The sequence below is a fragment of the Hoplias malabaricus genome, chromosome 17 (genome assembly GCF_029633855.1).
Source record: "Hoplias malabaricus isolate fHopMal1 chromosome 17, fHopMal1.hap1, whole genome shotgun sequence".
Taxonomy (NCBI): domain Eukaryota; kingdom Metazoa; phylum Chordata; class Actinopteri; order Characiformes; family Erythrinidae; genus Hoplias; species Hoplias malabaricus.
In genome coordinates, this window is record NC_089816.1 from 16438169 (window position 1) to 16452010 (window position 13842).

The 13842-nt window shown below is 42.9% G+C and overlaps 2 protein-coding genes across 3 annotated transcripts in view; both read left to right on the top strand.

Annotated features, from left to right (window-relative positions):
- Positions 1-6107, top strand: part of tead1a (TEA domain family member 1a) — a 52596-nt gene extending 46489 nt beyond the window's left edge. For both annotated transcript variants that reach the window (XM_066649207.1, XM_066649206.1), the window contains 3 exons: positions 820-960; positions 1178-1330; positions 2812-6107. In XM_066649207.1, the coding sequence (XP_066505304.1) occupies positions 820-960; positions 1178-1330; positions 2812-2925 (408 nt within the window). In that variant the 3' untranslated portion in view covers positions 2926-6107. The remainder of the gene's footprint in view (positions 1-819; positions 961-1177; positions 1331-2811) is intronic.
- Positions 6108-8065: 1958 nt separating this feature from the next.
- Positions 8066-12861, top strand: rassf10a (Ras association domain family member 10a). Its single transcript, XM_066649401.1, has one exon. It carries the CDS (start codon positions 8802-8804, stop codon positions 10206-10208), a length of 1407 nt encoding a protein of 468 aa, XP_066505498.1. The 5' UTR covers positions 8066-8801; the 3' UTR covers positions 10209-12861.
- The last annotated feature ends 981 nt before the right edge of the window (positions 12862-13842 follow it).

The window sequence follows — 13842 nt, forward strand, 5'->3', positions numbered from 1 at the left end:
AGATTCTTCAAGATATTTTAAGACATTTATTATATATGGCATGCACCACTATTTTATTTTATTTCATTTCATTTTATTCATTCATTCATTCATTCATTATCTGTAACCACTTATCCAGTTCAGGGTCGCGGTGGGTCCAGAGCCTACCTGGAATCATTGGGCGCAAGGCGAGAACCCACCCTGGAGGGGGCGGCAGTCTTTCACAAGGCGACACACACACACTTGCACATTCACACGCTCACACCTACGGATGCTTTTGAGTCACCCATCACTATATAAATGTATGTTTTTGGACATTGGAAGGAAACCGGAGCATCCAGAGGAAACCCACGCAGACACAGAGAGAACACACCACACTCCTCACAGACAGTCACCGGGAGGAAACCCACACAGACACAGGGAGAACACACCACACTCCTTACAGACAGTCACCCGGAGCGGGAATCGAACCCACAACCTCCAGGCCCCTGGAGCTGTGTGACTACGACACTACTACCACTGTGTCGCCCCATTTCATTTTATTATTTTCTTTTATTTATACCTGAAATTTGATATTTTGGGACATTTAAAATAAAAATACAACATTAATTCTTTACAAATACAATACTTTTTTTATTTCAACATTTCACATACTGTGCTTCGTAAGATAAATTCATGCATTGGTCTTTATACGGTCAGACCTGTATGGTCTGAAAAGCATTTCTGAACTGTGGTTTTGTCTTAGAAAACTGTGCTCGTCTTTCTCTGACTGTGAATTTAAATATGTGTGTAACATTTATAAAATGGTGCTGATCTGTACTGTGTATTCTGTCTCATCAGGCTGATCTGAACTGCAATCTCCAAGAAGACTCTGGTGCATTCTATGGAGTGACCAGTCAGTACGAAAGTCCAGACAACATGACCATTACCTGCTCCACCAAAGTGTGCTCCTTTGGCAAACAAGTGGTAGAGAAAGTGGAGGTGAGGCACTGAAGCCTTCTGCAGCTAATCAGGAACATCGTAGTTTGGCAGAATAAAATAAAAGTTCACATTACTGGCTTAAAGTTTTAAAATCATGGCATAAATGATCATGTCATTAATAAAGCCCTTCAGGAAAAAAACAAACACTATGTGCTAGTGCAGTGTTGGTGATAATACTTCATCTTTATAATGTCTTTTTCTATTCCTCATACCACAGACGGAGTATGCACGCTTTGAAAACGGCCGTTTTGTCTACAAAATAAACCGCTCGCCCATGTGTGAATACATGATCAACTTTATCCACAAGCTCAAGCACCTACCAGAGAAGTACATGATGAACAGCGTGTTGGAGAACTTCACCATCTTGCTGGTAATTTTATCCCTGAAATGTCACATGGGTGGGTTTGAGATTTAAAGGCTAAGCAGCAGCTCTATGAAAATGTCAAACAAATAAATACAGTGGAATTTGAGTTCCTAACTTGTGTTTATTGATAGTCAGAAAACATGTTATTTCTTACTAATTTAAGGAATAAGGTTGAAAAGACCGTTGTCCCCCCCCCCCCGTTGTTCGGAAACTCTAATAAGCGTCTTGCCTGTGACGTAGATGGTGGACAACAACTCTAGAAGTTGCACTTAATTTAATGCAAAATGACGAAAAGGTGTGTTGTTTTTGGCTGCAATAATTCAATGTACAGTGGGACATCTGTGCACAAATGGCCCAAAGATCCCAAAATATCCAGAAAATTGACTAAATTTGTCAACTTTATACGGGCACTTTGGAAAGGACCATCCGCTCACTCCGTTATCTGTAGTGCTCATTTCACTGGCGCTTTTCCAACAATATGGGCATGTAAGGAAACCAACGAAAGGTGTTCAAGAGCCTCTGTAACATGGAGGTAAACAGGGTAAGAACACTTACTTCGCCTGTTTTAGTTTGTGTTAGTTAACGTTAGCTTGAATTGCTAAACTCTGTGGCTCAGATTACACTCGGCTACGTAGCTGCATTACGCAGGTTTATAATGTCGGATGAATTCGAGTTCGACTTCGATCACATTTGCAAGAATAACGGTACCTCTAAATTTGAGTTTAACTTATTGCTAGGCTATTGTCATGAATAATGTTGCTTATTTAGCTAGCTAGATACTGTCATAACAGTCAGGCATAACGGTATTTTACCGCGGCGTTGTTCAGCTGTTGTCCACCAGTGACGTCACGGTTGCGTTCAAGAATTTCCGTAGCGAGCTCGGGTTTTTCCTTCAATTTAATAAAATCGTCAGTTTTAAAGCAAATTAAGCAGCTGTTTTCATTTTAATTCATACTTATATATGTCAGTAACTAAAATAATGTGGAATATTCATGGAGGTGTTTAGCCTTTAAAGGTTCCAGATATATGTCATGCAAAGTGAAGTCACCACATGATGTAGTACTGGGAGCTGGACCATGCCACAGTTACATCTCCACCTCTATTTATATCCCTCCACTCTCACTTCATTCCAGTGTTGAACAGTATTTCACCCACAACAGCCCCGTCTCCTTTTTTCTTCCCTTGGATCTATTAAGCTCTACATACACACACACATCCAAACCGACCAGAACTCCAGCCAAGATTTACTAAGTTCACCCTGACTCGTCTCCGGGCGTGCTCCATGCTCACAAAACCAATATAACGTACAACAACATACTTATCCCTCCGTATATAAAAATAAATAGCTTGTAACTTTACTGTATTTGTTATTACTATTAGTGCAGTAGATTTAACTGGAGATCAATATTTTTCCTGTGCCGTACATGTTTATATGAGAAAGAAGATTTATAAAAAGCCTTTACAGACTGTTCCTGTGTGTGCTGCAGGTGGTCACAAACAGGGAAACCCAGGAGACGCTGCTGTGTATGGCCTGTGTGTTTGAAGTATCCAACAGTGAACACGGTGCACAACATCACATCTACAGACTGGTCCAAGAATGAGATAACTTCACACTTTCTCTCTCTTTCATACACACACACACACACACACACACACAAAACCCTAAGGACACTCAGTCAGTGAGCTGCCGCCTTGCTCTGTGAGAAAGAGCCGGAGTCCAGCACTAACTCTGCCCACAGAGACATGATGTGTTGTGCTTTCAGACAGTCTCAGAGTCTTTGGACCAGCTGAGTGACAAAACAAATAGAAGTGGCTGTGCCTCTGGACTTTACAGGAAAAAAAATCATCCAGTATGCTGTTGTCATATCTGGACGTTGTCATATTAGTGACATCTGTTATCATTTTTTTTTTTGTGTTCTATGTTTTCTGAGTCTACACGGGTGTGAGTGATAGTAAAATGGAGGTACGGTTTTGTTACTTTTTCATTTAACACTGATATTCTTTTTTTTTTTTTATGTCACTGAAGATTCTTGTTACTATAAATATGTATTTCATAGTAAAAGAGAACCCCTTGCAGATACTCAAAATATAACAGTATCTCATATTCCTGCTCTTAAACACGTTTAGCCATGATTAGTTACTAAACAGTGAAGTGAAATATAACCTGAAGCCTGTAATTACACATGTAATTTATCACACACTTCCATTTTAAGATGAAGTTCTTGAACACTACAAAATTTGGGCAGAAGGAGACAAGCCAAGACACTGCCAGATTCGTTACTTCTTATACCTCTAATAACCTTAATATCATCCATGTGCAAAGCTCTGATTAAGTGTGCGGATAAAGGACATGGTGTCTTCATTGTGAGTGGCGGTATGTATCTGGCTGGATGCCTGCTTTGATCAGTGCTCTTAGTACAGCAGTTCTCCTGCAATACACAGTTACAACTACTGTCAGGGATTACAGCCTTCTGTAACAGGGAAGCCAAGAGACCATAACTGGGCCCCACTTCCATCACGTAAAATGCTAGCCAATGCCGGTTAGTGGTGTTCTCCAAACATGCTGAGTTTTCCAACAATACTGTGTCGGCACCAGTTTGAAAAGAAGCTGCAGATGGCTTCACAGGTGTCTCTGATGAAGCATGACCTTGCCTTCCCCCAGGCAGCTTGGGAACACTGTATGATTGTGGAAGCCCCATTTAGTTGGCGGGAAATGGCAGTTACTAACATCACAAAAATTAAAATGATGTTAATTAATAAGAGTTTGGGCGGCATGGTAGCGAAACAGGTAGTGTCGCAGTCACACAGCTCCAGGGGCCTGGAGTTTGTGGGTTCGATTCCCGGTGACTGTCTGTGAGGAGTGTGGTGTGTTCTCCTTGTGTCTGCGTGGGTTTCCTCCGGGTGCTCCGGTTTCCTCCCATAGTCCAAAAACACACATTGGTAGGCGGATTGGCGACTCAAATGTGTCTGTAGGCGTGAACGTGTGTGTGTGTTGCCATGTGAAGGACTGGCGCCCCCTCCAGGGTGTATTCCCGCCTTGCGCCCAATGATTCCAGGTAGGCTCTGGACCCACCGCGACCCTGAACTGGATAAGGGTTACAGATAATGAATGAATGAATTATAGGAGTTTTCTCTCACTCTCTCATTTCTCTAAAACAAATCACATTTTGACAGATTCTAAACTTCTCTGCTTTTTAAAGTTGAAGATATTTAAAGATTACATTTTTAAATGATTGTTGTACTTTTGTGTGCTTTGTAGAAAAAAAAACAAAAAAAAAAACAACACTGTTACCTTTTGAATACAAACGTAATGTATTTTAGGGGTGTAGCCAAATGAAGGAATATCTCAATATTGAGGCTTGTTCTGTGTACTGCAGAAGTTCTGTAGGTGAATGTATTACAGCACAGATAGATCTCTGGCTATATACCAACTCCTTTATCTTGGTTGTTGAGCCATTACACATCCGTTATCGTTTTGTTTTCTTCAGATGAAGCTGTGAATTCTCTCCTAATGTTGGGGAAAAAAGCACAGAACTGGACAGAAACGTACACAGCAGCATAGCCAAAGTTAGTCTATGGTGCCTTAGACTTTTTAAAGTAAAATCAGTTTGTTCAGTTCGACTCTGGGGAGGAGTGTTTTATCTATATCTGTAAATCCATCTTGTACAAAATGATGAAGATGCATGATGTCTTTTTATCAGTCTAAGCTGCGCACAGTGTGTCAGTAATATTGCCTTTTTTACACCAAAAATATTGCAGTGTGTCAATTCAGTGCAGCCATGTGCTGCACCATAAAAGTGCCTTCAGTATGAACTTTTCCAACTTGAACGAGGAGATTTAAAAAACACGACCCGTCCCAGCAAACAGAACACAACACGTAATCCTATTTAAAAAGGCACATGTACTTTGAGTTTTCACAATTCTGTAAGTGGGAACTTTTCTAAACTGTTAGAAGGACTAGGTTTATTTTTTTTATTATTATATGTTGAAATATTGAGAAGGAATATGTTTTAGTGGATGTAGGGTTCATCAATATGATTCAGTTCATCATGTGAAACAGGGCCAACTTCGACGAATACAGCACACTGTTCCATTGCTTCTGTGGTCGTTAATGTCTGATGATTTTAGCCCTCCCTGATTCACAGGTTTGGTCAGTTCCTGTATCGCAGCTATGATTACCATGGATATAATATCAATGCCTTTTCCTGTACCATGGAGTAAACCAGAGGAGGATGGGGATCACTTGTAAGTCTTGGTTGATTGCTCTGAATACAAGGCTTTTTAAAAGCACCATAGAAAGGCTCCTGATTGTACAGCACAGAAACAGCAGGAAAAACACAGTGCTCCTTTAAAATTGGTCAGTAATGCAGTGCACGTAAACAGAGGTCAGTGTATAGGACATGGTAGATGTATCTTATACCTTTAGCCTTTATTCCATTTAGTAATGCTTCTGTACTGAGCAGCAGAGGGTGGTAGTAGATGTCGAGGGGAACAGTGATCAACACTGTAACACCAATAACACCAGCATGACACTGCAGTGTGATTTACAGCACCGACTGGCCCGGGTCTGACTGTAGACGATGTGTATAGAGAGGTATCCAAGAGAGACATGGCCCAACTTTGACAATTCACGCATCCATGGCTCGTCAGTGCCAAGTTTTTCTGTTCTGTTCTGTTCTTCGTCACTATGTAGGTACTGGTACCTGTTAGTGTGTGACCATAATGTGTTTGCTTTGTGAACTCTTCGTTCAGAGAGTCAAGTTTAAATGTTACTTTTGTAAGATTGAAAAATGTATGTAAAATAAAACTGAGTATCTCAAGACTCTTCTGTACGGCTGTTGCTTTTTTAAGATGAAGGGACGACACCGGATGAGAAGACGGAATAGCATAGTTACCCCAAGTTCAGGCCATTTTAATTAAAATATTGGAAATCTTAGCTAACTGTAAATAAATAGAAGTACTTTACTCACTTAAATCAACATTTTTCAAGAGACAGATGTGATGTGTTTAGATGCGTTTAAATGCCCTACTAAGGCTTGATCTTATGTTTGATTGTTTTACCCAATGCGATTGACGAAGAGAGAGAGAGCGGAATTGCACCATATACAGCAGTGGCCAGAAATAAGGGACGACCAGATAGAATTTAAGGGAAAGACTGATAGAATTTTTTGTGTATCTCTTTTGTAAAATGTACTTTGGTAGTAGGAAGGGAGATGTTTTCTCAAAGGGCTACACAACAAAAGAATAGCAGTGTCTCACGTTTCTCAGGATGCACTTCTGTAAATATTAATCCACAGTCGATTTATTCAGCGAGAAAGTGGGTTTGAGTGGAGTTAATATTTACACAAAACAAGCTTTTACAGAACATAACCACAAGATGGCGCTATGTGTTCAGAGAATGTAAATACATAAATTTAAAAAAACGGTGCGCACATTACAAACTATATTTTACAAATAAATGGATGAATAGATAAAAATGACAGATTAAATGATACAAATATAAATTAAATACATGTTTGTGTATTATTTATTACTAATCCAGTTATTGATTTAGTAATTAGTCTAAGTTTCATTGTGGCCTCCAACAACTCCTTTATCAAATGAGCTTCAGACAAAAGTTGTTTCACATTAGACTTATTTCATACACTTATTTCTGAGGAGAGGTTCAAACCCGAGCGGGTCCACGTCTCCGAACAGAACCGGTCCAGTTGAGTTACCTGTCCTATCATTGTGCTTTTATAGCTTTTTTTTCTAATAGTTCTTTTATAGTTAGAGCAGTAATAAAATATAATATATATATATATATAACTGGTATACACCCCCCTCCGTTAGAAGTCCCAGCTCAGAATATTAGTGATGTGCAAGCCACAGAGGACACTGCAAGAAGAGTTCCCTCAGAGGATGCAATGCTGGAAGTACGGTTTTATATTATTGTAGCGACATCAGTACCCTCTGAAAGAATCGTTCCAAAAACTGGGCAGATAATAACAGAGAGAAGAAACCGGATCAACCCCTTCAAGTTGAGACACTTGGTTTTCCTGAATACCGATCTTCCTTCCAAAAAATAGTTGAAGAAAATGTTAAATCAGTTAAATGTTTGTTGACAGTTGTGGTTGTTTTAATCACTACCGTTGAATGCTGCTGTTTTGCACTTTGCAGAGTATTTGTTTATTTTATTACCAGAAATAGATGATTATTTAATAAGCTATTTTGTAATACCTACCTTTTGGGTTCCATTGGCTATATTTCAGAGTTTACAAGTGATTTATTATTAAGGTGTTTAAATAAAAATCCAGTTATTTATACAACTGAATGTGTGAGTGCAATCAGTGAGTTATTACAAGACAGCCATAAAAACAATTGACCATTGCAACACTTTTTATTATTTTTAATATTGAACAATAATATTTTGTTTATATAGTCATGTAAAATGTAGGTAATATTGTTCTGTACCAGTGGAAATAAGTGGTAAAACAAAGAGCCATTTAGGAGCCGAAAGAGCCGGCTCTTTATGAAGAGCCGAGCCAAAATACCCGAAATTCCCATCACTACAGAATACTCACCTCAACAGAAGTAGGATATGAGTTTAGTTTAATCCCTGCACGGGTAAAGATAATATAATTACGGGAGGGGCTTATCTTAAGCGTTTTGTGATACGTCAAATTGCTGAGATGGGCGGGGCTTCGTCTGAGCGCGGTTGAAAGCGAGCCGCTCAGAAACAGAGAGGGAGAGGGTGAGAGAGTCGAGGATGTAACCTGTTCTGTTACGGGACTGAACTGTAATAGTGATTATTTTTTTCCCCGGGATGCGTTTATTTTCTCTCCTCGCTGGATGACGTCCCAGATGCGCGTGCAATCTTTTTCTCCAGGATTTAAGCGTTAAGCTGGGACTCTAGGAGCTGGAGATGATGGAGCTGATTAAAAAGGGCGGGGGTTAAGCGCAGTGTTCGGGTTAGTCTCTGGCTTTTCGGGGGTCTTCAAGTGGTTCTGTCGTGAGGGACGGGCACGCATGCGCAGAGAGGTGCTTCGAGGACTTGAACTGTGACTGTAGTTGGACGGGTGGTGTGGTCCGGTGCTTTCCTGTATTTCTGAAGATGACCTGCTTTGGATTCGGCGGACAAGGCGATGACGTGGGTCGTTACTGTGGTCAGCAAAACTTTTCTGACCGTGTCCTGAACAGCGCAGGGGGGCGGTGTTACTGGAGCACACACTCCGTCCGCGTGGATAAGTGGGAGACTTCTGTGGGACACACACTTCAACTTTTAAGTGCATGAACAATAAAGCACAGGGCACACACACTGAGGACAGCAAACCCCAGCTCGGAACAGAGAGGAGATCCACCCACAGCATATACTCTGGAGTTTGTTCTGACCTCATGTCTGACCACATAAACTGACGCCTGTCCCCCAGCTCCCGTCTTTTTCTGAGGGGTGATCTCCCCTTCAACCCCCACCCTGTGACTGTGCGGCTGCAGTGCGATGGAGTTGGAGCTGGTGGAAGGTCGGAAGGAGGAGGCGGTGGAGGAGTGTAAAGTGTCTGTGTGGGTTTGCCGCGAGGAAAAGCTTGTGTCAGGGCTCTCGAGACGCACGACGTGCGCGGACGTGGTGCGCGCACTCCTGGAGGAACAGGGCACGTCCGCGTCCCCACGCTCCTACTGCATCGTGGAGAAGTGGCGCGGCTACGAGCGCACGCTGCCCGCGCGAACCCGCCTCCTGCGCCTGTGGAATGCATGGGGCCACGAGCGCGCGAACGTGCGCTTCGTGCTGGTCCGGAGCGATGCGTCTGTGCCAAGCGGTGGCGCGCGCAGCGCAGAGGCGCGCGTCGTGTCCAGCGCGGAGAGCCGGGAACGCGCGCCTGAGCGCCAGAGCGCACCTGTGGCTACATGCTCGCGGGAGAAGCAGAGACGCGTGGTGCGCAAAGCCTTCAGGAAGCTGGAGAAGATGAAGCTGGGCAAAGGAAGGAGGCTGGTGGAGGAGGAGGAGGTGGCGGTGGAGATTGGGGAGCAGAGGAAGAAGCTGGGGTCCAGGGACAGGACGTCCGTGTCAGTGTCTCCAGAGAGGATGGAGACCCTGGTTCACCTGGTGGTGTCTCAGGACCACACTATCCGCCAGCAGCTGGAGAGACTCCAGGACCTGGACGGTGAGATCGAGAGATACGAGGCCAAAGTGCATTTGGACCGCATTCGGATCCATGGGGTCAACTATGTCCAGGACACCTACCTGGCTGACAGCAGCTCGGAGGATGCAGCAGCAGAGGAGGAGGTGGAGCAGATGGAGGACTATGCCGCACGATGGGATGAGGTCATCCAGCTCCAGGAGGAACTGACAAAGCGCGAGGCCCTGCTGGACCAACTAACGGGTGAAATCGAGGAGGAGCTCAACCACAGGTGGATGCGGCGGCGGAGAGAGGAGCTGAAGGAGCAGAGGGGTAGAGATGCAGAGAGCATAACGGTGGAAACGCCAGCGTCCACAGCAACTGTTCCGGAGGTGGATGCTCTGTCAGACTGCGGGCTGCAGTTGGAGGAAGAACAGATCAAAACGCAGCTGGACACAAGCCTCTACATTGGGCTGCGCTTGAACACGGACTTAGAGGCTGTCAAAAATGATCTGGACATGAGCCGGGCACTATGGGAGGCCAAAGACAAAGAGCTAAGAGACCTGCTGGAGAAAATGGACTCGCTGAATGATGCTGAGGAGGAAGAAGAAGGTAAAGGAGAGCCTCCTGTTGTCCAGCCAGATGCTGAACAGAGCACTGGGTGGGTGGAGGAAGCGAGGGGACTTTCGAAAAGCTGTGGCGGTGGAAATGACGATGACTCGGACACGGGGCTGAGCTCTATGCACAGCCAAGACTCAGACAATGCGGCAGTGTGTGAGTCTCTGGTTTGACCGGTGGATATAAAGAATTGGCAATTTGGACTAAAGCTGATCGATGTGGACATAAATATCATATTGTGATTATATTGCTATTGCAGTGCATTGCAGTGCTATTTCAGTGCATTGGTGAACCTTTGATGGGACATGGATTGAGGCCTATTCACACGAGTCTGACTTTTACGGCTGAAAAAAATTAACGTAAAATGACGGACTGCAACATTGCACCATTTTTTCAATTAGAGCCTGTTCTATTTTCTGCATTGTACAGATCAGACCTATCTGACCAATCAGTGCAAGGGTGTAGAATTAGCATGGACGGAGGTGACGTGTCCCCACCAATATCCAACGATTCCTGAATTGTCCCCAGCAATAATTTGATCCCCTCCATTAACCTAGAGGTACAGAAAGGGTTAAATCACGTTCTCTACTCGAGTCCTACCTCCCTGTAACACACATGGCCAGTGTGATTGGCTGTGCTTTTCCCTGCTGTCACGTGAGACTCTGTAGTTTGGTTGTGAGCAGCGCCAAATCTGGGAGGAAAACTTTACAGTCATAAGTGAGTACTGTGCAAGACTCAGGCGCCTCGTGGGTGACATATGGGGGTCACAAGCGAGTGAGAAGATGGCAGTATAAAAAAAGAAGGTGGACATAAGGAGCTATATTTCAAAGAAACGTGTAAGTCACTTAAAGTCAAGTTTGCTAATGAAAGGAGTCCATCGTAATAACAACAGGCTACAATCGTCTGTAGCTATGAATAACATGGTTTGCACAACAAACTACCAATTGTCAGTTCTCTTACATTGTCGTTTTATCATGAAGCAAAGGGAGGGGGGGGGGGGGCAAAACTGGCAAGTGGTAGATTCATGGGTCCCCACCAATGTCAAGAGCAAATCTATGCCATTGAATCAGAGCTCCACTGATATGTTTGCAGGCCAAACTTGAGCACCAAGATGACAGCAGGGCTGCTTGTCTTGTTTGTAGCAGAAGAAAAAAAATGTATAGAACAAGCAACATTAAATATAAAAATGACGTACAAAAATACCTCCCGAACTGCTCCTTATATGGCTCCTCATGTTTTTATCAATTCGGTAGAATGAGGCAAACCCGTGTCGTTTAGTTTCAGTTTAAGTAAAATGATAAATCCACCATCGCTGCTGCTGCTGCTACTCCAGAGTTTCTTTTTCCTCTTCCAACATCTTCATGTGATTTCAAAGAGTTTAGACAAAACATACATCAGACTTGGTGTGAATATTCCGCTACTTTAAAAGCCACAAAGGTTTTCTTCATCTAAAAACGTCTGACTCGGTATGAATAGGCCTTTATGATCAGCTGTGACTGTGACTTTTAAACAATAGCACTCACCTGGAACACCTGTGACCAATCACGATGCTCGTTCTACACATCATTCACTGCATACCACAGCTGTCAGTAAATGTTGTAGATAAGCAGAGCCAAATAAATGCTAATGCTGTGATCAAGATTAAGAGACACTGTATTGTTTAACCCCCAGCAGGAACTCAGGGAAGTCTACGCCTCAAACAACTCCATGAATCGCTTCAAGAGAGAAGCCCATGTGAAACAAATGTGTCTTGTAATTTTTAACATCGTCTCACACTGGAATCTGCTTCTAATGTGCTATTCACCAAATAGTTACTCATTAACAATGTGCATGAGACTGTGCTGCATTCCTACACTAAAGGCCTCTAACTATTTGAATGTATCTAATCTGTTAAGGTGGTAGTATCACCAGTCTAGTTCATATTTAATTTGAGATTGCCGTTTGCGTATTGTGTGTGGCGCAACAGAGTCGCCACCACTCAGCTCCAGGGTCCTGGGGTTGTGGGTTCGACCTCCTCCTCTGATCACTGTCTGTGGGGAGTTTGGTGTGTTCTCCCCCTGTTTGTGTGGGTTTACTCCCAAAGCCCAAGAACACAAGTGAGTGTGTGATGCACTGTCCAATGTGTGTTCCTGCTTTGTGCCCAATGGCCCCAGGTAGGCTCCCTTGAAAGTGGTCACAGAAAATGAATGAATGAGTATTGAATGAGGTTTACTCTCGCAACAGCTTTTACATTCTGGAAAGGCCACATGCCAAATTTTGGAACATTTCTGTTAGGATTTGATGGTATTCAGCCACATAAGCTTTAGTAATAGTAGGTACTGATTAAGGATGGTGGTTCTAGATCCACTCCATCACATCCCGAAAGTACTGAGTGGTGCGCTGTCACAACAGAAAACATGCTCCACTGCTCCACAGCCCAGGGCTGGGTTGCTTAATGCTGTTCTAGACCACACTTAGCACTGAACATAGTGAGCTTAGGTGCAGCTGCTCAACAGCATTCCATAGTCGCTAACTATAAGAGGTGTCAATATCTTCTAGAAATGTACTTTTGTTGATTTTAAGACGTAATGTTTATGAAAGAGAAATAATGATGTAAAACAAGTAAATATATACTTTAAATAATTTAAATAATCATCTCAGAATAAGAAGTATTACATACAGAGTATCAACATGGTGTATTAAGAGCACAAGTCAGAGAGTCATGTCTCATGTCTGTGCAACTCTGAATTAGGCCTATTTATTGTAGACAATTTAAAAACAGAGGAAAACATCAGCCATGTTCCTGAGACGTTCAATAACCCCAGTGGCTTGTGTTTTACATGTGTGAATGCCATGCTATGAAATTAAAATGATATTTTCATTTAACTGGTTTTCCTGTGTGACGAAACTAACTTTTTTGGGTTGTGTTCGAGGGCGTTTGGGTTCACCGCTCATTGCAGTTGCAGAAAAACATGGGACATTTACATCCAAACTGCTTAGAGCTGAAACTCAGGTTCAGATGGTGTGGAGTTCAGTCATAACTCCAAGGCAGTGATGCATGGTGTGATGTGATGTATAACAAAGAATCGCTGTAAAAGCACACCTTCAGAGGACAGTTTGGCGCCATTTTAAAGAAAGACTAGTCCAAAGAACCGCAGACTCGCAGGAATGTGCCACAGAGGGATTTCTTTTATCCTCATAATGCCCTCTCATTTACTTGTCATGGACTTTGACTAAGCACTCAGAGATCAGCATTGTTTGTTGTTCATTGGAAAACTACTGCTTGAAGGGTTTGAAAATGGCAGCGCTAGTCCCACAAAGTAGCAGAGCCATGAATGCCACCAAGGTACATATTCATCAAACGTTTCTGATCAAATTAAGGGTACTGACAAGTATTCTGATCTTTGGGATATCAGATATCAGATACAAGTACACAGCAAAACGAGATTACATTCCCCCAGTACCAGAGTACACAAGAACAGCAAGAAAATACATTATGGTTAGCTTAAACATACCAGCTTCTAGAAACTGAGAAGGTGCTTGCAGTTGCTACAGTACCAGCTTCTGAGAAGGTCTAACACTGGATATTGGAACATTTCTGCGAGCATTTGATGGCATTTAAACCACAGGAGCATTAGTGAGGTCAGTCACTGCCGTTGGATGATTAGCTGTGGACCATCAACACCATTCCAGCTCATCCCCAACATATTGAATCTTATTGAATGGTACTCCAATACTCCATAATTCAGTTGGGGGTTTCATAATCCTCTAGCTCACACTTAGCAGACCCTAAATTGATATGCTGCCATTCCATATCATGCTATTTTA